Genomic DNA, 27347 nt, shown 5'->3' on the forward strand with positions numbered 1-27347 from the left:
TTCATCAGTCCAGAGAATCTTGTTTCTCATGTTCTGAGTCCTTTAGGTGCCTTTTGGCAAACTCCAAGTGGGCTGTCATGTGCCTTTTACTGAGGAGTGGCTTCCGTCTGGCCACTCCACCATAAAGGCCTGATTGGTGGAGTGCTGCAGAGATGGTTGTCCTTCTGGAAGGTTCTCCCATCTCCACAGAGGAACTCAGGAGCTATGTCAGAGTGACCAAGTTTTTGGTCACCTCCCTGACCAAGGCCCTTCTCCAATCAATTGAATTTACCACAGGTGGAATCCAATCAAGTTGTAGAAACATCTCAATGATGATCAATGATAATAGGATGCACCTGAGCTCAATTTCAGCTCTCATAGTAATGTATTTTTAATACATTTAAAAAAATTCTAAAAACCTGTTTTCGCTTTGTCATTATGGGGTATTGTGTGTAGATTAATAAAAAAAAATGGTTTTAGCGAATTTAAAATGAGGCTCTAACGTAACATTTGGAAAAAGTCAAGGGGTCTGAATACTTTCCGAAAGCACTGTAGGCCCTAACAGTTTGTGGGCACCGTTTGTCACCGTTATAGTGCAATAAATGTATTGTTTAGTGTTGTGTTGTGGCTTTGCTGGCATGTATAAAGGTTTTCTACAAGATAAATGCTACAGTAACTGAAACCGACCATTTGATTTCCAGAGCAGAATTTCTGCTGGAATTCTGCTCATTTGTCTCACAAGAGACAACGCATATCACAAACAGAGTGCAATTCATTTGGGTTGACAGAGTGACTTTGCTGGCAGGAGTGAAATTCACAGGCTTGCTATTTCTGGCAGCAGAGGGTGGGATAATGAAATCAAGCTGGTGGAAATGATTCTCAGCGCTATGCACCAAGACACCTCAATAACAATTAAAGAGAGGAGAGGGGTTCAAGGAGAGAAAGACGAGGGGAGACGACTAGAAACAAATCCGAGAGGAACACCACTATAACAGTACCGATATAATGTAGCATAGCGCTCTCACACTGGCACTGCTGTAAAATCCCAATGCATGAGATCAACTCTCCTCAGGTCATGGCAGAGAGCATTTTCAGAAGACATCCCACATGAGTCAGATAGAGAAATCATGTAGGCCTAGGTCTATGTAGAAAGACTACACTCTGGGTACCCACTTCACAAAGCCTGCCAAAGGCCCTGGTGACCTGTAACCAGCTGGCATTTACCATGTTTTAGTAACCATATCGGTTCAGGAGAGCGTGCCGCGAGAAGAAAAGCAAATCCACCTGGATCTAATGTCCTGGTTCTTTAGATCAGAGACTGTACCAGAGAGACCCTTGAACTAGACCTGGAGTTCCCTGACAGGGGGATCAGAGGTAACTGGACCTGGATCAGAGTGAACTGAGGGTCAGATGAGAATGCCCTGGGGGGAGAGAGGGTCTCTCGTTAGATTGTTCATGGAGGATGGGGAGAGAGCTTGTGTATTACTGTATGGAAGCCTTGCCCTTGAAGAAGACAGCGATAGCAACAGCTGGGAGAGCTGTGGAATGCCAGTGCAATGCTGCAGCCTGCCAACTTCACGGCCAATCCCAGATGTGCATCATCTCCCCTGCCATAGCGATAGCAGCAACTTCTCCATAGGGGCCAAATAGCACTCCAAGAGCCTACACTGCATTTCTGAGGTATCCTGGAAAAACACTACCCCAGCCCAATGTGGCAGTCTCAGTAAATGTTATGACACTTGATGAGAAGCCAGTGCTCAGCAAGCCTCTATTAGACGCACCACAGTTGACTGATTATATCGACAGAGCCACGAGGATAAAGTACTGTCAGTACTGCAGGGCCAGGCTGTCTCAGGACACAAATGAAGGCTGGTGCCATTTAGATTACTGTCACAGCTTAAAGATGGGGGGAAATATTGAGATTTATGTTTTTTCTCCTGAGAGAGAGAATTTCACAGCCAAAGTACTTTACCATGTCACTTCATTCGATTTTCCACTGTGGTTCATTAGCTCTGTACAGCGTTGATCTCCTCAGAGAGGAGACAGGGGAAGGTGCTCACCTGAAGCCATCTCCCACGTTGACTATCTCCACCTCGCTGTCGGTGGAGGTGACGTTGATCTCCTCGCTGGCTGGGACAAGGGGTGCAGGGGTCGCCTCGATCACCACCACGTCTTCATCCAGAGAACCTGGAACACAACACAGTCAAATCAAAGTTATTCATCACATACGCCGAATCAAATCAATTTTTATTTTTATTTTTTTGTTACAGTGAAATGCTTACTTACAAGCCCTTAACCAATGATGCAGTTAAGAAAATAACGGAAAAATTTTAATTAAGAAAAAAGTAAGAGATAAGAAAAACAAATAATTAAAGAGCAGCAGTGAATAACAATAGCGGGGCTATAAACAGGGGGTACCGGTACAGAGTAAATGTGTCAATGCGCGGAGGCACTGGTGTCGAGGTAATTGAGATAATGATGTACATGCAGGAAGGGTTGTTAAATGAATACAACTAGTATAGACTATATAGTGAAATGCTTGCTTACGAGCCTTTCCAATTGATGCAGAGTAAAACAAAAAAATGTAACACGAGGAATAAAATAAAATACACAAGAATGGAGCTATATACAGGGAGTACCAGTACCAGATCACTGTGGAGCTATATACAGGAAGTACCAGTACCAGATCAATGTGGAGCTATATACAGGGAGTACCAGTACCAGATCACTGTGGAGCTATATACAGGGAGTACCAGTACCAGATCAATGTGGAGCTATATACAGGGAGTACCAGTACCAGATCAATGTGGAGCTAAATACAGGGAGTACCAGTACCAGATCAATGTGGAGCTATATACAGGGAGTACCAGTACCAGATCAATGTGGAGCTATATACAGGGAGTACCAGTACCAGATCAATGTGGAGCTAAATACAGGGAGTACCAGTACCAGATCAATGTGGAGCTAAATACAGGGAGTACCAGTACCAGATCAATGTGGAGCTAAATACAGGGAGTACCAGTACCAGATCAATGTGGAGCTATATACAGGGAGTACCAGTACCAGATCAATGTGCAGGGGTACGAGGTACTTGAGGTAGATATACTATATATATATACAAAAGTATGTGGACACCGCTTCAAATTAGTGGATTCTGCCATTTCAGCCACACTGGTTGCTAACAGTTGTATAAAATCGAGCACATAGCCATGCAATCTTTTTATTTATTTAACCTTTATTTATTTAACTAGGCAAGTCAGTTAAGAACAAATTCTTATTTACAATGACGGCCTACCCCGGCCAAACCCTAACAACGCTGGGCCAATTGTGCGTCGCCCTGTGGGACTCCCAACCACGGCCGGTTGTGATACAGCCTGGAATCGAACCAGGGTCTGCAGTGACGACTCTAGCACTAAGATGCAGTCTTAGACTGCTGCGCCACTCGGGAGCCAAAAGCTTTGAGACTTTCAACGTGGCACTGTCATAGGATGCCACCTTCCCAACAAGTCAGTTCGTCAGATTTCTGCCCTGCTAGAGCTGCCCCGGTCAACTCTAAGTGCTGTTATTGTGGAAATGTTTATGAGCAACAATGGCTCAGCCGCAAAGTGGTAGGCCACACAAGCCACAGAACAAGATAGCCAAGTGCTGAAGCGCGTAAAAAAATTGTCTGTCCTCGGTTGCAACACTCACTACTGAGTTCCAAACTGCCTTTGGAAGCAACATCAGCACAAGAACTGTTCGTCGGGAGCTTCATGAATTGGGTTTCCATGGCCAAGCAGCCACACACTAGCCTAAGATCATCATGAGCAATGCCAAGCGTCGGCTGGAGTGGTGTAAAGCTCACCACCATTGGACTCTTGAGCTGTGGAAACGCGATCTATGGAGTAATGAATCACGGTTCACCATCTGGCAGTCCGACAGATGAATGTGGGTTTGGCGAATGCCAGGAGAACGCTACCTGCCTGAATGCATAATGCAAACTGTAAAGTTTGGTGGAGGAGGAATAATGATCTGGAGCTGTTTCACGGTTTGGTCTAGGCCCCTTAGTTCCAGTGAAGGGAAATATTAACGCTACAGCATACAATTACATTCTAGACGATTCTGTGCTTCCAATTTTGTGGCAGCAGTTTGGGGAAGGCCCTCACAAAGCGAGGTACAAACAGAAATGGTTTGTCGAGATCGGTGTGGAGGAACTTGACTGGCCTGAACAGAGCCCTGACCTCAACCCCATCGTCCACCTTTGGGATGAATTGGAACACCGACTACGAGCCAGGCATAATCGCCCAACATCAATGCCCGACCTCACTAATGCTTATGTGGCTGAATGGAAGCAAGTCCCCACAGGAATGTTCAAACATCTAGTGGAAAGCCTTCCTAGAAGAATGGAGGCTGTTCTAGCAGCTAAGAGGGGACCAGCACCATATTAATAACCAATGATTTTGAAATTAGATGTTCGACGAGCAGGTGTCCACATACGTTTGGTAATGTAGTATATGTCCATGAAGGCAGGGTAAAGTGACTAAGCATCCGAATAGATAAGAGTATACTGGGGAGAGAGACATCCAGCAATTTGACCTGTAAATCCTGATGTAAACATTGTTGAACTGATAATGATCAAATGAGACTCTTTGCTACGTGAGAACCTTGGACTGTATTCATATAAAGTGGCCAGAAATTCTCTTTACGTAAATAAAATTGCAGCCGTTGTAGTACGCAGTTAATTCCATAGAGGTTATACTGTACATGTCTGTTGCTGTATATAGCAGGCTCTGTTGCTAAGATGGCTGGTTGACAACACATCAGCTCATGTGTGTTACGCAGCAACAAACAACCTCCACCAGCATCTTCTGGTGGTTCTTCCTCACCAGGGGAGAAACACACCCAAAGCTAAATAGGAGTATCAGTATCAGTATAAATGAATAGTGATTGTGGTGTGGGTGTGCAGGCTAACAGTCTGTGTACTGGGCCTGTGTGAAATGTAGGTCAGTAAATGCTGCTCTGCTCTCCACTGTCTGCAGGATTTGCAGTGCAATCTCTGCATCTGCACTCTGATTGGTCCCCTGTCCACTGTCTCTCATTCCAGTTCTCATTTCAGCCATGCCTGACCTCACTGTCAGGAAGAGGCCTGGAGTGTGTTCAATACACTTAACATTTCTTAACATCGCAACCAGGAAGGCAAGAGGCTTGTTGTTTTTGTCACACCACCCCAAACAGCTAGTCCTAAATGTGGCCCTTAAACTCGCTGTCTGTTAAATCTACAGACATAACTTACAAGATTAAAATGTACAGTTCAAAAACGAAATTCATTCTAGTCCAGTGTATTATTACTATACTGAAATGATTTTCTAACATTAGGTTCAACTGTGCCATGTGTTGCCTCATAGCTGCTGTGTTGTTTGTGTGTTTCTGTGTAGTGTGCAGTGGCTTGTTGCTCTAGTGAACATCAGCACTCCCAAGTGAGTTCTATTGCAGTGGTCCACTGGGTGCTGCTGCTTAGCACCCTCTCCTAGGCTAGCTACCTCTCTCCCTCATGAAACATACTGCTCTACACAAACACTTCCTGGTTTAGGGAATGTAAATAAGAAGACTATATTACCTCACATCTAAACTGTGAACAATGGCCGATGTGACTATTGACATGGACAAATAAGAGAAATGTCCTGGCTGCTAGCTTTGAATAGAGATCTATTTCAGTGTGTAGTGTCTGCATTCTCAATTTTGCAGTTGAGAGAAGGCAGATTGTGACCTGAGGGGTGTATGCAGCTTGGTCTAACACACAGTATGGTCAGTTGCAGATAGAAATGTAATATATAGAACTGTCATGATTTCCATAGCCTACTGCATGGCATATGTCTATATTGTGACATGAATACAGGAATTAAAGTACTAAAACACTCCTGTCATGTCCATGTATTTAAAGTCTTGTGAATAGGCAGCTTTGTGATTGGGCCTTTTTATGTCCATTACATTCATCCCCTCCTCTGGCCAATAGAGATCCATCTCTACTGACTGCCCCCCCCCTCTCATCTGCTGAACAATGGCATAGTTTCTCCTCAGAGCCCTTGTTGTTAGCAGGCTACAGTGGGGATTAGAGCTCAGTGCTTGAGTCAGTCCTCTCCACCCACCTACTTCCCATAGCAAAAGACACAGAGAGAGGCAGCCTTGCCCCATGACCCCCTCGATCCTTCCCCAGGTCCTTAGCTACATGAAGACATTAAACAGAGAGGTGAAAGAGGGTCAGGCAGGAACGGAAAATTAAGAGTTCCTTGAAAAATTGCGTTCTTTGGCTTGTGTTGTAGCGGTGCAGCTCAGGAAACAGCGGGTGGTTGTCAGAAGCGTGCTGTGCTGCTCTACTGTGGTGTGTTGTGGGAGGAAAGGCTGGGTGCATAAACCCAGACACCTGCGGCTCAGACCGAGGAAGAGGCCTGGTTTCTGGGCTGCCAGGTTTGGAGCTCCGGGTAGCAGAGCGGAGACACATGCCCTTTTGGTGCGAGGTTGGTTAGTCCCCCATCAGCAGTACCTACCTACCTTGCGTGCAAAGTCTATTTTTCATACATATTCACAGGTCAGGGTGACTCAGGGGTGTGATAGAGCGAACCAGTGAGTGACCTCGGTAGAACAAAGAGAATGTGCTACATAATAATGACTGTGTGCAAGACTGAGATATGTGGGAGGGAAGGTGCTATTGCATTTACATTTTAGTCATTTAGCAGACACTCTTATCCAGAGCGACTTACAGTAGTGAATGCATACATTTCATTTCATACATTTTTTTTTTTTTTCTGTGCTGGCCCCCCGTGGGAATCGAACCCACAACCCTGGCGTTGCAAACACTATGCTCTACCAACTGAGCTACAGGGAAATGCTACTCAACAGGCTACTCAACAGGAAATTCAAATGTGCATATATAGTCGAACTTGAAATGTGTGTGTACAGCACCGGGCCATTCTATAGCACCTTTTATAGCGAGCGACGCACGCCCTCATTTGTATGTCTCAAAGTGAAACACATACATTAGAGCTCCATCAAAGCATGTATATTCATGGTAACTGCTGAAGTGCTAGCCTCAGAGGTTCCTAAAGAGGTGTATGAATATGAGAGGAAAAAAAACTAATGTCTCTTGAACATAGGCTGAAAATGCCTGAAACAAAGAGGGCTATGTAAATGTATAAAAATCCTAACAGGCTTGGCCATGCCCAGGGGTCATATTCCAGAAACCCTTGGGCTTAACTTCGCTGTGTGTATTCCACTGCACAAGAGCTATGTCAAAAGAATGGAAAATGCTGGACTTCTCACTGCATCTACCCCTGGCACCTACAAAGATGCATAGAGCTCAAACACTGGACAGAATGTTTTTTAAAACAACTGATTCTTCAATACCCACAGATACATCCACAGAGATGGTCGCCTCGCTTCGAGTCCTTAGGAAACTATGCAGTATTGTTTTTAAATTACTATCGCCACCTGTAGCACTCACTTGTCATAATGAAGTGCTTTGAGAGACTAGCCTCCAGTATTTATGCTGCAGTAGTTTGTGTCAGGGGGCTAGGGTCAGTCTGTTATATCTGGAGTATTTCTCCTGTCTTATCCGGTGTCCTGTGTGAACTTAAGTATGCTCTCTCTAATTCTCTCTTTCTTTCTCTCTCTCGGAGGACGTGAGCCCTAGGACCATGCCTCAGGACTACCTGGCATGATGACTCCTTGCTGTCCCCAGTCCACCTGGTCGTGCTGTTGCTCCAGTTTCAATTGTTCTGCCTATGGCTATGGAACCCTAACCTGTTCACCGGACGTGCTACTTGTCCCAGACCTGCTGTATTCAACTCTAGAGAAACAGCAGGAGCGGTAGAGATACTCTGAATGATCGGCTATGAAAAGCCAACTGACATTTACTCCTGAGGTGCAGACCTGTTGCACCCTCGACAACCATTGCGGCCATGTTCTGTTATAATCTCCACCCGGCACAGCTAGAAGAGGACTGGCCACCCCTCATAGCCTGGTTCCTCTCTAGGTTTCTTCCGAGGTTCTGGCCTTTCTAGGGAGTTTTTCCTAGCCGCCATGCTTCTACACCTGCATTGCTTGCTGTTTGGGGTTTTAGGCTGGATTTCTGTACAGCACTTTGACATCAGCTGATGTAAGAAGGGCTTTATAAATACATTTCATTGATTGATTGACGAAACAGCCTACTGGGAGGAGGTGAGGGCACTCGGAGTGTGGTGTCAGGATAACTACCTCTCACTCAACATCAACAAAACAAAGGAGATGATCATGGACTTCAGGAAACAGCAGAGGGAGCACCCCCCTATCCACATCGAAGGGACAGTAGTGGAGAAGCTAGAAAGTTAGGTTCCTCTGCGTACGCGCCTCTTCAACCTCAAGAGGCTGAAGAAATGTGGCTTGTCACCCAAAACCCTGACAAACTTTTACAGATGCACAATCGAGAGAATCCTGTCAGGCTGTATCACAGCCTGGTACAGCAACTGCACCACCCACAACCGCTAGGCTCTCCAGAGAGTGGTGCGGTCTGCACAACGCATCACCGGGGGCAAACTACCTGCCCTCCAGGACACATACAGCACCCGATGTCACAGGAAAGCCAAAAAGATTGCTAAGGACAACAACCACTGCTTGTTCACCCCACTACCATCCAGAAGACGAGGTCAGTACTGGTGCATCAAAGCTGGGACCGAGAGATTGAAGAACAGCTTCTATTTCAAGGCCATCAGACTGTTAAACAGCCATCACTAACACAGAGAGGCTGCTGCCTACATACAGAATAAAATCAGTAGCCACTTTAATAAATGGATCACTAGTTACTTTATACAATGCCACTTTAATAATGTTTACATGGGCCTCCCGGTTGGCGCAGTGGTCTAAGGCACTGTATCGCAGTGCTAGCTGTGCCACCAGAGATTCTGGGTTCAAGCCCAGGCTCTGCCGCAGCCGGCCGCGACCGGGAGGCTCATGGGGTGACGCACAATTGGCCCAGCGTCGTCCGGGTTAGGGAGGGTTTGGCCGGCAGGGATATCCTTGTCTCATCGCGCACTAGCGACTCCTGTGGCGGGCCGGGCGCAGTGCCCGCTGGCCAGGTGGCTAGGCGTATGGTGTTTCCTCCGACACATTGGTGCGGCTGGCTTCCAGGTTGTATGTGCGTTGTGTCAAAAAGCAGTGCGGCTTGGTTGGGATGTGTTTCGGAGGACGCATGGCTCTCGACCTTCGCCTCTCCCCAGTCCGTACGGGAGTTGCAGCAATGAGACAAGACTACCAATTGGATACCACGAAATTGGGGAGAAAAAGGCAGACATATTTTTTTTATTTTTTTTTTACGTCGGAAGTTTACATACACTTACGTTGAAGTCATTAAAACACGTTTTTCAACCACTCCACAAATTTCTTGTTAACAAACTATAGTTTTGGCAAGTCGGTTGGACATCTACTTTGTGCATGACAAGTAATTTTTCCATCAATTGTTTACAGATAGATTATTTCACTGTATCACTATTCCAGTGGGTCAAAAGTTTACATACACTAAGTTGCCTGTGCCTTTAAACAGCTTGGAAAATTCCAGAAAATGATGTCATGGCTTTAGAAGCTTCTGATAGGGTAATTGACATCATTTGAGTCAATTGGAAGTGTACCTGTGGATGTATTTCAAGGCCTACCTTCAAACTCAGTGCCTCTTTGCTTGATCATGGGGAAATCAGCCAACAAATTGTAGTCCTCCACAAGTCTGGTTCATCCTTGGGAGCAATTTCCAAACGCCTGAAAGTACCATGTTCATATGTACAAACAATAGTACGCAAATATAAACACCATGGGACCACGCAGCCGTCATACCGCTCATTAAGGAGACGCGTTCTGTCTCCTAGAGATGAACGTACTTTGGTGCGAAAAGTGAAAATCAATCCCAGAACAGCAGCAAGGACGTTGTTAAGATGCTGGCGGTAACAGGTACAAAAGTATCTATATCCACAGTAAAATGAGTCCTATGTCGACATAACCTGAAAGGCCGCTCAGCAAGGAAGAAGCCACTGCTTCAAAACCGCCATAAAAAAAGCCAGACTACGGTTTGCAACTGCACATGGGGACAAAGACCGTACTTTTTGGAGAAATGTCCTCTGGTCTGATGAAACAAATATAACTGTTTGGTCATAATGACCATCGTTATGTTTGGAGGAAAAAGAGGGAGGCGTGCAAGCCAAAGAACACCATCCCAACTGTGAAGCACGGGGGTGGCAGCATCATGTTGTGGGGGTGCTTTGTTGCAGGAGGGACTGGTGCACTTCACAAAATAGATGGCATCATGAGAAAGGAAAATTATGTGGATATATTGAAGCAACATCTCAAGACATCAGTCAGGAAGTAAAAGCTCGGTCGCAAATGGGTCTTCCAAACGGACAATGACCCCAAGCATACTTCCAAAGTTGTGGCAAAATGGCTTAAGGACAACAATGTCAAGGTATTGGAGTGGCCATCACGAAGCCCTAACCTCAATCCTATAGAAAGTTTGTGGGCAGAACTGAAAAAGCGTGTGCGAGCAAGGATGCCTACAAACCTGACTCAGTTACACCAGCTCTGTCAGGATGAATGGGCGAAAATTGTGGGAAGCTTGTGGATTGCTACCCGAAATGTTTGACCCAAGTTAAACAATTTAAAGGCAATGCTACCAAATACTAATTGAGTGTATGTAAACTTCTGACCCACTGGGAATGTGATGAAAGAAATTAAAGCTGAAATAAATCACACTCTGTACTATTATTCTGACATTTCACATTCTTAAAATAAAGTGGTGATCTAACTGACCTAAGACAGGGATTTTTTACTAGGATTAAATGTCAGGAATTGTGAAAAACTGAGTTTAAATGGATTTGGCTAAGGTGTATGTAAACTTGCGAATTCAACTGTGTTTTCTACCATCTCTTGCATCTTGCCTATGCCACCCAGCCATTGCTCATACATAAATACATACATACATACTGCTCAAAAAAATAAAGTAAACACTAAAATAACACATCCTAGATCTTAATGAATGAAAAAATCTTATTAAATACTTTTTTCTTTACATAGTTGAATGTGCTGACAACAAAATCACAAAAATAATCAATGGAAATCCAATTTATCAACCCATGGAGGTCTGGATTTGGAGTCACACTCAAAATTAAAGTGGAAAACCACACTACAGGCTGATCCAACTTTGATGTAATGTCCTAAAAACAAGTCAAAATTAGGCTCAGTAGTGTGTGTGGCCTCCACGTGCCTGTATGACCTCCCTACAATGCCTGGGCATGCTCCTGATGAGGTGGCGGATGGTCTCCTGAGGGATCTCCTCCCAGACCTGGACTAAAGCATCCGCCAACTCCTGGACAGTATGTGGTGCAACGCGGCGTTGGTGGATGGAGTGAGACATGATGTCCCAGATGTGCTCAGTTGGATTCAGGTCTGTGGAACGGGCGGGCCAGTCCATAGCATCAATGCCTTCTTCTTGCAGGAACTGCTGACACACTCCAGCCACATGAGGTCTAGCATCGTCTTGCATTAGGAGGAACCCAGGGCCAACCGCACCAGCATATGGTCTCACAAGGGGTCTGAGGATCTCATCTCGGTACCTAATGGCAGTCAGGCTACCTCTGGTGAGCACATGGAGGGCTGTGCGGCCCCCCAAAGACATGCCACCCCACACCATGACTGACCCACCGCCAAACCGGTCATGCTGGAGGATGTTGCAGGCAGCAGAACATTCTCCACGGTGTCTCCATTCTCTGTCACGTCTGTCACGTGCTCAGTGTGAATCTGCTTTTATCTGTGAAGAGCACAGGGCGCCAGTGGTGAATTTGCCAATCTTGGTCTTCTCTGGCAAATGCCAAACGTCCTGCACGGTGTTGGGCTGTAAGCACAACCCCCACCTGTGGACGTCGGGCCGTCATACCACCCTCATGGAGTCTGTTTCTGACCGTTTGAGCAGACACATGCACATTTGTGGCCTGCTGGAGGTCATTTTGGTAGGGCTCTGGCAGTGCTTATCCTGCTCCTCCTTGCACAAAGGCGGAGGTAGCGGTCCTGCTGCTGGGTTGTTGCCCTCCTACGGCCTCCTCCACGTCTCCTGATGTACTGGCCTGTCTCCTGGTAGCGCCTCCATGCTCTGGACACTACGCTGACAGACACAGCAAACCTTCTTGCCACAGCTCGCATTGATGTGCCATCCTGGATGAGCTGCACTACCTGAGCCACTTGTGTGGGTTGTAGACTCCGTCTCATGCTACCACTAGAGTGAAAGCACCGCCAGCATTCAAAAGTGACCAAAACATCAGCCAGGAAGCATAGGAACTGAGAAGTGGTCTGTGGTCCCCACCTGCAGAACCACTCCTTTATTGGGGGTGTCTTGCTAATTGCCTATAATTTCCACCTGTTGTCTATTCCATTTGCACAACAGCATGTGAAATGTATTGTCAATCAGTGTTGCTTCCTAAGTGGACAGTTTGATTTCACAGAAGTGTGATTGACTTGGAGTTACATTGTGTTGTTTAAGTGTTCCCTTTATCGGATGAGCGATGGCTGGGTGGCATAGGCAAGATGCAAGAGATGGTAGAAAACACAGTTGAATTCAGCCAAATATATATATTTTTTACCTTTATTTAACTAGGCAAGTCAGTTAAGAACAAATTCTTATTTTCAATGATGTTCTAGAAACAGTGGGTTAACTGCCTTCTTCAGAGGTAGAACGACAGAGTTTTACCTTGTCAGCTCGGGGATGACAGTTAACAGAAGAAAAGAAAGAGAAAATCAGGACAGAAGAAAAAGGATATCAAAGTGAAACAGTTCTCTAAAGACACAGGAGACAATAATACAAGAAACAACACTTCTGTAGCTTGTCAACTATGTGTCTGTCTATCCCTGTTCTCTCCTCTCTGCACAGGCCATACAAACGCTTCACACCGCGTGGCCGCTGCCACTCTAACCTGGTGGTCCCAGCGCGCACGACCCACGTGGAGTTCCAGGTCTCCGGCAGCCTCTGGAACTGCCGGTCTGCAGCCAACAAGGCTGAGTTCATCTCAGCCTATACTACCCTCCAGTCCCTAGACTTCCTGGCGCTGACGGAAACATGGATTACCACAGATAACACTGCTACTCCTACTGCTCTCTCTTCGTCTGCCCACGTGTTCTCGCATACCCCTAGAGCATCGAGCCAGCGGGGTGGTGGCACTGGAATCCTCATCTCTCCCAAGTGGACATTCTCTCTTTCTCCCCTGACCCATCTGTCTATCTCCTCATTTGAATTCCATGCTGTCACAGTTACCAGCCCTTTCAAGCTTAACATCCTTATCATTTATCGCCCTCCAGGTTCCCTTGGAGAGTTCATCAATGAGCTTGACGCCTTGATAAGTTCCTTTCCTGAGGATGGCTCACCTCTCACAGTTCTGGGTGACTTTAACCTCCCCACGTCTACCTTTGACTCATTCCTCTCTGCCTCCTTCTTTCCACTCCTCTCCTCTTTTGACCTCACCCTCTCACCTTCCCCCCCTACTCACAAGGCAGGCAATACGCTTGACCTCATCATTACTAGATGCTGTTCTTCCACTAATCTCATTGCAACTCCCCTCCAAATCTCCGACCACTACCTTGTATCCTTTTCCCTCTTGCTCTCATCCAACACTTCTCACTATGCCCCTACTCGGATGGTATTGCGCCGTCCCAACCTTCGCTCTCTCTCTCCCGCTACTCTCTCCTCTTCCATCCTATCATCTCTTCCCTCTGCTCAAACCTTCTCCAACCTATCTCCTGATTCTGCCTCCTCAACCCTCCTCTCCTCCCTTTCTGCATCCTTTGATTTTCTCTGTCCCCTATCCTCCAGGCCGGCTCGGTCCTCCCCTCCTGCTCCGTGGCTCGACGACTCACTACGAGCTCACAGAACAAGGCTCCGGGCAGCCGAGCGGAAATGGAGGAAAACTCGCCTCCCCTGCGGACCTGGCATCCTTTCACTCACTCCTCTCTACATTCTCCTCTTCTGTCTCTGCTGCTAAAGCCACTTTCTACCACTCTAAATTCCAAGCATCTGCCTCTAACCCTAGGAAGCTCTTTGCTACCTTCTCCTCCCTCCTGAATCCTCCTCCCCCTCCCCCCCTCCTCCCTCTCTGCGGATGACTTCGTCAACCATTTTGAAAAGAAGGTTGACGATATCCGATCCTCGTTTGCTAAGTCAAACGACACCGCTGGTCCTGCTCACACTGCCCTACCCTGTGCTTTGACCTCTTTCTCCCCTCTCTCTCCAGATGAAATCTTGCGTCTTGTGACGGCCGGCCGCCCAACAACCTGCCCACTTGACCCTATCCCCTCCTCTCTTCTCCAGACCATTTCCGGAGACCTTCTCCCCTTCCTCACCTCGCTCATCAACTCATCCTTGACCGCTGGCTACGTCCCTTCCGTCTTCAAGAGAGCGAGAGTTGCACCCCTTCTGAAAAAACCTACACTCGATCCCTCCGATGTCAACAACTACAGACCAGTATCCCTTCTTTCTTTTCTCTCCAAAACTCTTGAACGTGCCGTCCTTGGCCAGCTCTCCTGCTATCTCTCTCAGAATGACCTTCTTGATCCTAATCAGTCAGGTTTCAAGACTGGGCATTCAACTGAGACTGCTCTTCTCTGTGTCACGGAGGCTCTCCGCACTGCTAAAGCTAACTCTCTCTCCTCTGCTCTCATCCTTCTAGACCTATCTGCTGCCTTTGATACTGTGAACCATCAGATCCTCCTCTCCACCCTCTCCGAGTTGGGCATCTCCGGCGCGGCCCACGCTTGGATTGCGTCCTACCTGACAGGTCGCTCCTACCAGGTGGCGTGGCGAGAATCTGTCTCCGCACCATGCGCTCTCACCACTGGTGTCCCCCAGGGCTCTGTTCTAGGCCCTCTCCTATTCTCGCTATACACCAAGTCACTTGGCTCTGTCATATCCTCACATGGTCTCTCCTATCATTGCTATGCAGACGACACACAATTAATCTTCTCCTTTCCCCCTTCTGATAACCAGGCGGCGAATCGCATCTCTGCATGTCTGTCAGACATATCAGTGTGGATGACGGATCACCAGCTCAAGCTGAACCTCGGCAAGACGGAGCTGCTCTTCCTCCCGGGGAAGGACTGCCCGTTCCATGATCTCGCCATCACGGTTGACAACTCCCTTGTGTCCTCCTCCCAGAGTGCTAAGAACCTTGGCGTGATCCTGGACAACACCCTGTCGTTCTCCACTAACATCAAGGCGGTGACCCGATCCTGTAGGTTCATGCTCTACAACATTCGCAGAGTACGACCCTGCCTCACACAGGAAGCGGCGCAGGTCCTAATCCAGGCACTTGTCATCTCCCGTCTGGATTACTGCAACTCGCTGTTGGCTGGGCTCCCTGCCTGTGCCATTAAACCCCTACAACTCATCCAGAACGCCGCAGCCCGTCTGGTGTTCAACCTTCCCAAGTTCTCTCACGTCACCCCGCTCCTCCGCTCTCTCCACTGGCTTCCAGTTGAAGCTCGCATCCGCTACAAGACCATGGTGATTGCCTACGGAGCTGTGAAGGGAACGGCACCTCCATACCTTCAGGCTCTGATCAGGCCCTACACCCAAACAAGGGCACTGCGTTCATCCACCACTGGCCTGCTGGCCCCCTACCTCTGAGGAAGCACAGTTCCCGCTCAGCCCAGTCAAAACTGTTTGCTGCTCTGGCACCCCAATGGTGGAACAAGCTCCCTCACGACGCCAGGACAGCGGAGTCAATCACCACCTTCCGGAGACACCTGAAACCCCACCTCTTTAAGGAATACCTAGGATAGGATAAAGTAATCCTTCTAACCCCCCCCCCTTAAAAGATTTAGATGCACTATTGTAAAGTGGTTGTTCCACTGGATATCATAAGGTGAATGCACCATTTTGTAAGTCGCTCTGGATAAGAGCGTCTGCTAAATGACTTAAATGTAAATGTAATGATCTTGCAACCTTTCGGTTACTAGTTCAACTCTCTAACCACTAGGCTACCTGCAGCCCCATATATTTATGTACATATTCTTATTCCATCCCTTTACGTGTGTGTATTAGGTAGATGTGAAATTAGTAAATTACTTACTAGATATTACTATTACTGCACTGTCAGAAATAGAAGCACAAGCATTTCGCTACACTTGCATTAACATCTGGTAACCATGTGTATGTGACCAATAAAATTTGATACACCCACAGACACACCCACACCCATCCTAGTCCTGTGATATTGTGCTTTGTTCATAAAATAGCCTAGCTCTGACTGTGAGCTAATTCATCAATCAATATATAGGCAGCTTTTCTCATTGCTGTTGAGCACACAGAGCAGGCAAGGTCTGACACAAAACAAACTTGGCTCAGGGATTAAAATGTTCTCTTCCATGATCAGAGGAGTAATGCATCTTTTACTAGAGCTTTATTTGGATAATTTTCTCTGAATAAAATAACATTTTACTGGAGTCATGTGTTTGAGAGTGTAACGAGCATTTGGTTGATGTTCACTTCCAAATAAAGGGGGAGGGAGACAGTAAACAAAACACAGTTCTGGCTAGAGTGAGAGAGAAAGAGCGAAAGTGCTGCTGGCCTGGTGAAAGAAATCCCAATTCTGAGTGTCTTCAAATAGCCCTGGTAGGACATCTTTCAGCAAGATGGAACAAAAACAGTAATGGTTGCTTGGCCTCTAGGCTACACATCTCATTTCCAGAGAATAACACCACAAAGGCCAAATATATTCCCCCCAATACAGTTACAGTGAGACTAAATAAAACTGTAGGAATAGGCTGTGTACACACTGTAAATGTACATTCTGAAGGCCATTCATGCATTCCTTCGCTCAGTCTTTTCTCGGAGGCTAAACATTTCAATTGCTCTCAATTCTGAGCAAAGCGGATTCACAGAAATTAGCTTGCATTACATTCATTTGACAACATATTTCTGGGGTGTGATGCAACACAGACTTTGACTAATGTGGACAAAAGTATGACATGTTTGGCTCTGCAACATCATGAAGTCCATGACCCATCCCCCCCATACTAACAAGGCCTGCAAAGCAGACAGCTGGGAAACAGAGCAGTTGGACACGAGTGAACGGTGCTACGGATGGAGTCTATCTGTGATTTAACTCTGGCTGGCTATTTAACAGTGAGCGACTCCTTTGCCTCTGGTCTGACTTGTGGGGTGGCAGGCAGACTAGTGGTTAAGAGCATTGTGCTAGTAACCGAAAGATCGCTGGTTCAAATCCCCGAGCCGACTAAGTGAAAAATCTGTCAGTGTCCTTGAGCAAGGAACTTAACCCTAATTGCTCCTGTAAGTCGCTCTGAATAAAAGAGTCTGCTAAATTACTAAAATGTAAAGACCAGTACAATTTACCCTGGTCAGAGCAGCTTCATGTCATACGTCATTGCAAGCTCAGTGTCAGAGGAGTGAGGAAGATGTTCCCCTCTATGGGGATTGTGTGTACTCTTTTGACTCCTAGATGGAACAGATCTTTACTGACAAGTTTCTGAAATACCAGCCCCTTGTGTCACGTCTGAACAGCCTTGGCTATCAGTGCAAACTTTGTAGTGCTGATATTTTGGAGCCTCGGTCATGTACATAGGCTGACAGTACGTGGCCTTCAGATTGCAGACCTGCGTAGGACAAAGGCAAAGCAGCTAGCGAGGTACTGCTCTGTGTCAGCAGTCATGGGCAGCTTAGCTGTATGGAGAAGAATGTGTTTTCTGTATCCATAAGTGTCCATATATCCATGACCTATGAAATGTTTGAATCCTTCAACTGTAATGTGTAATTCAAAAAAAGTTTGTAAAATGTGTGTGCGCACGCGCAAGAGAAAAGGTCTGAAGCACGCACCAGAGTGCATAAGGAGGGTGAGTTTACCTGTGGCCACAGCTGTGCTGCTTGGCTGGCTGCTACTGCTGCTGACGTCTACATACAGCTCGTCCTCTGCCTCTGTGGACGAGGGTGAGGATGACTCGCTGGTCAGCTCCTCACTGGAGCTGCTGGTGCTGTGGAGCAGCGCGTACTTCCTGCGAGCGATTACCTCCCGCTTCTTCCTCTGGAGAAGTAGGCGCTCTTTCTGCTTCTGAGTCCGCTGGATGCCGCCGGGCCCAGGCTTCACAAACCTCTTCCTATGCAGTGACCGCCGCCCACTCAGACACGGCCGCTTCAGCAGCACCGGCTCCACCTCCAACCGGGCCCACTTATGTGAGCGGCTTCCCCGAGTCCGACCCAGAATGGTGCGCAGACCCACCCCGGTCCCGCCCCCTGTGGTGGAGCCCGGCGTCTGCTGTGGGGGCTGCGGTCCCCCTGCTGCTCCCGTCCCTCCAGCCTCCACCTCTTCCTCTGAGCTCAGAGTGTCCGAGTCCCCGAAGCGCAGGCTGGAGGAGGGAGAGGAGGCACAGTCACTGAACGAGGACTCTGGGTTGCGTTCGTCCTCGCTGCGACGCTCCAAGAGATCTGGCTGGTGGCGCTGAAGGGGAAGAGAGCCCTCACTGACACGACCCTCCTTCAGGGAGCAGTCCGAGGGCCCTGGCTGTTGGCTCTTGCGCTTTTTGCGTCCGGGCAGGCCCCTGTCTGGGTCTCTACGGGTCCCTGTGTGACTCAGGGGCCGGTGCCTAGTCTCGGCACACAGCTGTGCAAACTCGCTGCCTGCCTTGCCAATCACCTCCATGTTGGCAGGGAAGCTCTTGGCTGTCTCCATGGGCTCTGGATTGGCCAGCGGACCCTTCAGGTGCTCCTGTCTACCCTGGGCCTCAGAGGGCACCTCGCTCTTCATGCTGCCTGGTCCACGCAGAAGCAATGCCAAGTACACCTCCACCAGCTCCTATAGGTCCATTGGCGGCACCGCAACTAACCTAGTTCTGTGAAACAAGAGAAGATAAACGTTAGACACACTAACAATGTGCAATCATTATTTTTCAATGGAGTTTATGAACAGAAATATGGGCTAAATGTATTATGATAATAATTACATGTGGTGGTAATATAGGGGCACTCGCTATCTCGTTGTTTAGGCAAAAACAGTGCACCATGGTTTGTTTTTTGAGAGCAAATTAATTGAGGCCTTGGGCTGAGTCAGTTGTGTAGCATTTGTTTTATTATCCATTCCTGGCAGTGCATGACTCAGACTGAGTGGTAATCTGGGACTAATCTCAGTATGCTGGCTAGGCTTGATGCTGTAATGAAGGAAACTGATGAGCAAAGTAAGGTCATGCAGCCTGGTAATATGGAAAAGGTGGAAACAAGCACTGGAGCATCTATTTTACCAGTTTAATGTCTCCAGCTCAATTCTCTATTGTAGAGTGATAAAACCATGGAAAGGCTGCGTGGGGAGATTAGGAGACATTTTCATAATGGCATTACTGGAACAGAATGGACTGGAGAACTCGCTTATCGATATCTTCAGAAGGTACCAGGCTACAAGCAACCAATGCTAAGCATGCATCCCTTTGATATAGATCTTGTAAATAAAAACAAGCATGCTGCCATCAAAACACTAGCCTAGCAGAAACTCTTACCAAAATGGAAGCTTCTAGGCCTTCATATAGGCCTAATCTCACCGCTTTCCTCCTATCCATCCACCCTCACCATTTATCACGCTTCCTCTCTCCATCCCTCACCATTTATCACGCTTCCCCTCTCCATCCCTCTTCATTTATCACGCTTCCACTCTCCACCCCTCACCATTTATCACGCTTCCCCTCTCCATCCCTCACCATTTATCACGCTTCCCCTCTCCATCCCTCACCATTTATCACGCTTCCTCTCTCATCCCTCTTCATTTATCATGCTTCCACTCTCCACCCCTCACCATTTATCACGCTTCCCTTCTCCATCCCTCACCATTTATCACGCTTCCTCTCTCATCCCTCTTCATTTATCACGCTTCCACTCTCCATCCCTCACCATTTATCCCGCTTCCCCTCTCCATTTATCACACTTCCCCTCTCCATCCCTCACGCTTCCCCTCTCCATTTATCCCGCTTCCCCTCTCCATTTATCCCGCTTCCCCTCTCCATTTATCCCGCTTCCCCTCTCCATTTGTCCCGCTTCCCCTCTCCATCTTATCCCGCTTCCCCTCTCCATCCCTCACCATTTATCCCGCTTCCCCTCTCCATCCCTCACCATTTATCACGCTTCCTCTCTCCATCACTCACCATTTACCACGCTTCCTCTCTCCATCCCTCACCATTTACCACGCTTCCTCTCTCATCCCTCACCATTTACCACGCTTTCCACTCTCATCCCTCACCATTTACCACGCTTTCCACTCCCCACCCCTCACCATTTATCACGCTTCCCCTCTCCATCCCTCACCATTTATCACGCTTCCTCTCTCCATCCCTCACCATTTATCCTCCTTTCCTAAAATTGTCTAGTCTAATCACATATTTTTTAAAATAGAAACTAAGCCTTTCACCAAGGGCAGGACAGAGTAAAATGTCTTCTGCTTCAATGCAGTCACCTCAAGTCCTTTCCTTTGAATTATGAAAGCAGCCATCTGTTTAAAAAAGGCACGTTGGCTCCATTCATTGGCCTACTTCTTGGTGTGGTGGAGTGGTATAACGTGCACACAGCTGGCAGGGTGGTGTTTTCCTATACTTGATCCACCAGTAAAACACCTCAAACTATGGTTCAGAATAAAATACCACTTTATGAGATGTGTTTTATTTAATGACACAAGTGAACTGGACATTGTAAACTATCCTTTAGAAGCCTTATAATGGTTGGCCTAATGAAGCCGTACTGATTAAACAGTAATGTGTAGAAGACATACTAATTGCCATTCTCCAGCCTGCAATATCCTGTGTATTGACAAGGCTCAGTTTGAAAACAATGAAGTCTATGGTATAATGCGTTGTTCACACTACAGGCCTTAATGCTCAAATCAGTTTTGTTTTTCCAAAACCGCTTTGGAATACTGACTGTCCAAACAGCAAGGTACAAGTGACCAAATCGGATGTGTGGGAGTTCAGTTCAGAGTTCATGATTTTGCTGACATGGCTACGCTAGTTGTCATTGTAACAGGTGTGTGCTCAGTAGTGTAGGCTGATAGGAAGCAGGAGCACCACCACCAATCACTCAGAAGTTATGTAGCATGCTGAGGTGACAATGGCTGCCATGGACATTTCCCAGTCACTTTGAATGTTCAAAATCCTCATGTAATAAGACTAAGCCTCAAAACGATAAGATGAGTCAACTTTTAAATCGACTCCTTTTTGGCTAGCCACAGCAGTCAACTAGCTAGCCGTTCAGCTTTCTAGCACATTCACTAATTTGTGTGTGTAGTCAAACTAGCATGTTCTATCTAGTCAAACTGTCAGAGTAGCTAGCAAGCAACAAGATATACCAAATAGCAGTCTAAAAACCAGTCGAGGGCAAATAAACCAGATTTGACCATTTAGACAAGCTGCAAGGCCAAGAATTAGATTTGTATCTGCTTTCAAACCACATAGGGTGGTTTCAAATGTGGCTTGTAATATCAGATTCCATGTCCTTTTTGGCTGTTCAGACTGCAGGAAAAGGACATATGCATCAGATATGAAAAAAAAAGAAAAAGGATTTGAGTCACTTCAAACTGCCAATGTGAACAAGGCTTTAGTGGCATAGGCTATAACAATGCATCCACAAGACACAAGCACACATTATAGTAAGTGAAGGTTCTGTTCTGTCTAAGCATCAAACACATGTATTTACTGTTAGTCGGGCCCTATAAAATCCGCAATGTGGAGAATGATGGCGGAATCACCGAATCCAGATATTAAAACGGAATTCAACAATATTCAAAAACATATTGAACTTAGTAGGGAATCAAGTAAATGTATTGAAAAGTAATACATTTGCCAAAGTTTATCATAAGATAAGCACAGAACGCGTCAGTCATTTGTATTTCCTGCAACTTTCTGAAGAGGCAATGAGAATGCCCGTCTGTGTGAGGTGCGAGCGTCTACCACTTTGTGTAGCTGTTAGCGATGACGCTAACTCAAACCTGTCCTCTGATAGATGGAAAAGCTCTCCCAAACTTTCTCAATTAATGTTAACTACTAAGTAGCCTATGCTTACCGGCAGAATGATATCATGAGTATTTGTTTAGCAATCTCTACCATCATGTCTGCTACAAAAACAGCATTCTCTTGCTAGGTGCTCACTTCAATTAAAAGGGTAACTACATTCCAAAATATAAATAACTTCGATTTTTCCCAGACCCAAAGAATTGTCTCCTGGTGTGGTTTAAGCATTTTTGTGTTCTTAAAATATCAAATTTTGTTATTTTTCTATTAAAACGTCTGGTTGAGAGCAAAAACCGGACAAAAATTGGAACATTTCAGAAACCTGGGAAAACTAAGAGAAAAGAATTTGAGAGAGAAAAAGAATTGGCCAAAAAATTATTAATTTTATAGGGCCCTATGTTAGCACATCTCAGGCAAAGAAAAAGCACCCAGCAACTGTGGTCAGGTCACAGTGTTTTCGCCGTAGCTATAGCAAATACTGCAATACTATCCAGTCTGTTGCATTCCATTCGCTGACCCTGAGATCTTGATGTTACACAACACGTCAGCATGCAGCACTATTAGCTTATTTAATGATCATAAAGTGTTTGAAAACCTGCACCAGGAAAGTAGTGCAGAGTGTAATTTGGTGTGTTCATGAGCATACACTAGAATGCAAACCTACTGCAAAACCCATTCAGTCAGTGAGTGCCTGGGGTGGAAGCCACTTCCCCCACCCGTTATTTGGACAAGAGTAATTCCAGAGTTATGGATGTTACATTTGCATGCAAAACCACAACTTTAAATGTCTCACAGAATGGACAAACAAAATATAAATTAAAAGTTTGATGTGTTTATCTATAGTACCCCTTGGGGGGAGTGTATACAATATTGCCATGTTGGTTTCACTTTAAAATGACAAAATTGCTTTCTCAAGGTTGACCTTCAACTGGAATTCTCCATATGCATATTAAACCCCAGTGACCCATAAGTAGATTGAGGCATGCAGGAAACATAAGGATTATGTGGGTGCTTGTCTTCAAACTACAACGAAACCCTGAGTGGATTCAACCACTAGGGATCATCGAATCCTCACCAACTCAAGGATTTGTGTAGCCCTGATTTGACTACCATTAAAACATGATATCCACCTCACAAACTAGACAACAGGAGATGGTATCTGGCCAGGAGCCCTCAATGTGTAGCCTAGCCTACTAAAGAAAACAAACATTGAGAGTAGCACTGAACAAATACCTGATACAGTATTCATGAAAACACTTGTGTATCATGACTGTGTTTCCATCTCATGAGCAAAGAGAAGGAAGAGGATGCCGCAGGTGGAGACCTCTGGGAACTGGGGCTAGGGGGGAAGGTGGAGGTGGGGGCGTTCTGAGATGCCCCCTCCCTGGGTTCCAATGTATAACTGCTGCCAGGGAACCAAAGCCCCGACCCATGATCCTCTGAGGCTCAACCCTGTGAGCCACTGATGAGTCCCTGTGCCACAGAGCAAGCAGCGCCATGACACAGAGCAGGCTCAGAGACAGCCACCTTGGCAATCAATCCCCCCTGGCACCAAGGTGGAGACATTTCAGAGGAGAGGGCGTTTATGGGAAAGTGCTTTAATTCATTCCTTGAGGAGCACAATGCAGACCTATCTTGAGCTTCTCGGCACACAGTTTCAGCAATGGCTGCTGAAAAACCAAATCTACCACCTAAGCAAGGACACAAATTATTAAACTATCCCAAACCTTTACCTAACTTAGCTTTTTCTATTTTGAGTGCAGGTTTGTCAATGTGTTCTGTGCAAGGTGTGACTCAAATGGTGGGGTGAATCAGAACTCATTATGCAGTACTTCTACCAGTCAATAATTGTAGAAAACAGTGCAATGAACTGCAGAACAGGAAGTTACACATTCTTGTCTCTACAAAAAAGGTAACCAACATGTTAACCAAGAAACAAAAAGCGAACATCTTTGAGTAAGCAAGCACAGTGCTTCATACATTGCCGCTATGACAGGCCCTTCTGAGAAGCTAAGATGTCATCCTCATCCCAATCACAGGGATTCTTCTAATGCCGTATGAACCAAGCAGCACTGCTAACATTTGCAGTATGTAATGCTGTCAATGGGATGAAAATCCCCTAATGTGCTGACAAGAATGGCCATTTGAATAAACAAATAAATAATAATTCAAAGAACGAACACCTAGACAACCTTTGAGTGATTAAGCATTGGTTTCCTATTCGCGCATGGTACTATATATACTACAAGGTTTTGACATCTCAAATACAGGCTTGAGAGAATAGTGCCATGATGTAGGCGTATTTCAATACTACTACAATTCTGTGGGCAGAACAGACGTGATTACTTCTGATGAACAGTCATATCACTGTTTTTATCAGGTCAAACTAAAACTGACAAAAAAATAATAATAACCATGCTGATGTGCTGAGGGGAAATGCTGAAATAGGCCCCACTATTATCATTCTATAACTGTGCCACTGCTCTGCAATATGGCATCCTGTGGGTTTTAGAAGCTGCCATAGTAACAAGGGAATGTGTGTAGCTACAATTAAGTTTATTTCTAGCTCATATAATTTAAGGTGCTCTGCCATTTCCTAAAATTATAACAGTTTGCCTAATTTCAGTTTGTGACAAAACAAGCAAGAATAGTGTAGAGAATCATTGTACCATCTAAACCGCTGTGAAATATATTTTCCATAACTAAAAATATTGTATTTTCAGCTGCTTGAAGCTGGTGTACAAACCCTAAAGTAAAAGACGCAATAACTACATATAATTACATAAGCATAGAAATAGAACACCTACCAGAGCTACCGCTTCCAAAGCCCCGTTTCCACTGGCACTTCAAATGTTGGCCAAATTCGACCTGGGTCGAGGGAAACCCGGGCCAGCGCAGCCCAGTTTCACAACTGGCGCCAACTCGATTCGAATTCGGGTTGGTAACGCCATTACAATGCAACCACCAAGCGGATCACTGCTCGATGCTGATACGTTTAGCTAGCTTGTCTGGGGCTGTTGCTGTTAGCTAGCACATGGATAAGCGGTACTGCAGTAGCTAGACATAACACAAATTACCACCAAAGCTGGATCCTTTATTCATTTGTACACTACACAATACACTTTTATGAGAACTATCAGCCCTCAAATGCAAGCTACCAAATCAGAGTTGAAACAAGCTAGCTAACGTATGCTAGCTACATCATATCAAACCGGTCGCCTGGTTTTCTAGCTAGATAATAGCCAACACCATGGCAAGCAAGGTAGGAATTATTAGTTATGCTAACAACGACGCTAACGTTTAGTTAGCGAACGTCAGCAAGCTAAATACATGGTTGACTGGCAATTCAACATCTTGCTAGCTGGCAACATTAGCGAAGCCAGCTGCAGTCACATATTAGCTACCTAGCAACATGACATAATTTCTCATTTCTGGGGGAGTGGAAATGCAATTTGAGCTATCCCACCAAGGCCAGCCCAGCCTGGGTTGAATTCAAAGTGCCAATGGAAACGGGGCTTTGGTGTTGCTTTCAATGTGAATGGCATATCTAACTTACATTTCTATGTGAATTTGTTCTGGTCACGCAAAAAGTTACATATTGCAGCTTTAAATCAATCCAGTGATGTGTTATTGTTCTCCAAATTGTGACTATGAGATTAGGTGTCTTCTATCATAGATAAAGTGTAGCATCAACGCAAAAAGAATGGCATCAACATCGTGAACATGAACCAAAACATGTCAGGAGGGAAGAAGTATTGGTGCTTCCTATACTGGAACAGTGCAGAGAATGTAGGGCAGGAAAATGATCGATTGACTGGTCCCAAGTGTACACATCAAGTTTTCTAACAATGAGTCATTCGGTTGACAATGTTCTCCTTTATGCAAAAAAAACAACATTTAAACCATTAGGAAAATACTGTCCCAATGTTTTCTGGCGTGTACTAGGCCTCAGTCAGAGATATTTCCTAATTTGGTCTCTGGCTCTTTAGGTACATAACCCTACTAAATGTCCAAGCCTGTCTATTTATTTAATCTTTATAAAAAAAAAATCATTTTTATTTATTTTTTTGTACCTTTATTAAACTAGGCAAGTCAGTTAAGAATACATTCTTATTTTCAATGACGGTCTTGTAACAGTGGGTTAACTGCCTTGTTCAGGGGTAGAACGACAGATTTTTACCTTGTCAGCTCCGGGATTCGAGTCCAACGCTACCTGCCACATAAATACAACCAAAGCCATACCAAATTTGAAATAGACTACTGCAAGTGTCTTCAGCATTTTGTTTTCTCATCTAGCAATATTAACGTAAGTCAACAAACCTAACACGCTCCCAGGCTGATTTGACAGCGCAGTTTCATTACTTGTAAATAATGTGATGAACATTAGACATCATCCTCCTCTGTCAGTCACAGATACAAAATATTTTGATGTTTCCCAACTTTAGCCAGCACTAGTAAGCTAATGTTTAATTAAGTCAGTTCTACATGGAATGGTCTTATTTGGTTAACTTAACGTTCGCTACTTGGGTTACGTCCGAGTTCATTGTAAAATGTAATAAAGAAATAGCTATTAGGTACATGGCCTGGGCTAACTAGTTTACTTAGTTAGCAAGATGGCAGGGCTGCAAATCTTCACATTCAAAGGTTGGGTTTCTCATGAACTCGCTGATAAGATCCTATTTGCTAATAACCAATGTAGCTAGCTACCTAGCTTGTTCGCTAGCCAACCTCAAAATGGCTCACAACAAGACATATTAGCTACTACCACACTACCGTACCAAGCTAGCTAACGTTAACTACTGAATCTTCAGAGCAAACAATAGCTTGCTGGCTACTGCCTGGCCGTGTTAGCCAGCTAACGTTGAGAGAAAAACAAAGGCAGTTATCTAGTTAGCTAACGTATATTGACTCAACACATACCTGTACTCTCTTGAAATGGGCTTCTGTGTTATTTCGTGGCTCCCTTTGAATTGCATATGCCCTGAATGTACTTAAATAAGCGACACAAGTAAATCGCGATCGAACGACAGTCACCGGGTTGTGAAACTGACAACAGGAACAAAATCGAAGTGGGCCCGTGGCAATACCAACGTCGTTACAAATCAGCGCCTGGATGAAGACCCGAGAGAAAAATGCTTCATATTTTCCCTGGCTTTATGTGGCATATTAACACAGTACGCAATACATACTGTTTTTTCTACGAAAAAACAGAAATTCCATTCCATTTGCCATCAGGGCCCTCGATGAAGTCCCCATTCCTGCCTCTTCGAGGCGTCCAGTGTTGTTTACCCAGCTCGACTCGTCCGTTTACTCTCGATGGCACATAAGGTTGGTTTGCTGGACTT

At 45.7% G+C, this 27347-nt stretch overlaps 1 protein-coding gene across 1 annotated transcript in view; it reads right to left on the reverse strand.

Annotated features, from left to right (window-relative positions):
• The window catches only part of LOC106562205 (E3 ubiquitin-protein ligase Arkadia), a 51885-nt gene extending 24538 nt beyond the window's left edge, over window positions 1-27347 (reverse strand). The window contains 3 exon segments of the mRNA XM_014126905.2: window positions 2040-2166; window positions 17870-18852; window positions 26923-27347. Coding sequence (XP_013982380.2) covers window positions 2040-2166; window positions 17870-18767 — 1025 coding nt within the window. The 5' untranslated portion in view covers window positions 18768-18852; window positions 26923-27347.

This window comes from Salmo salar, chromosome ssa11, assembly GCF_905237065.1.
Source record: "Salmo salar chromosome ssa11, Ssal_v3.1, whole genome shotgun sequence".
In the NCBI taxonomy this organism is placed as follows: Eukaryota; Metazoa; Chordata; class Actinopteri; order Salmoniformes; family Salmonidae; genus Salmo; species Salmo salar.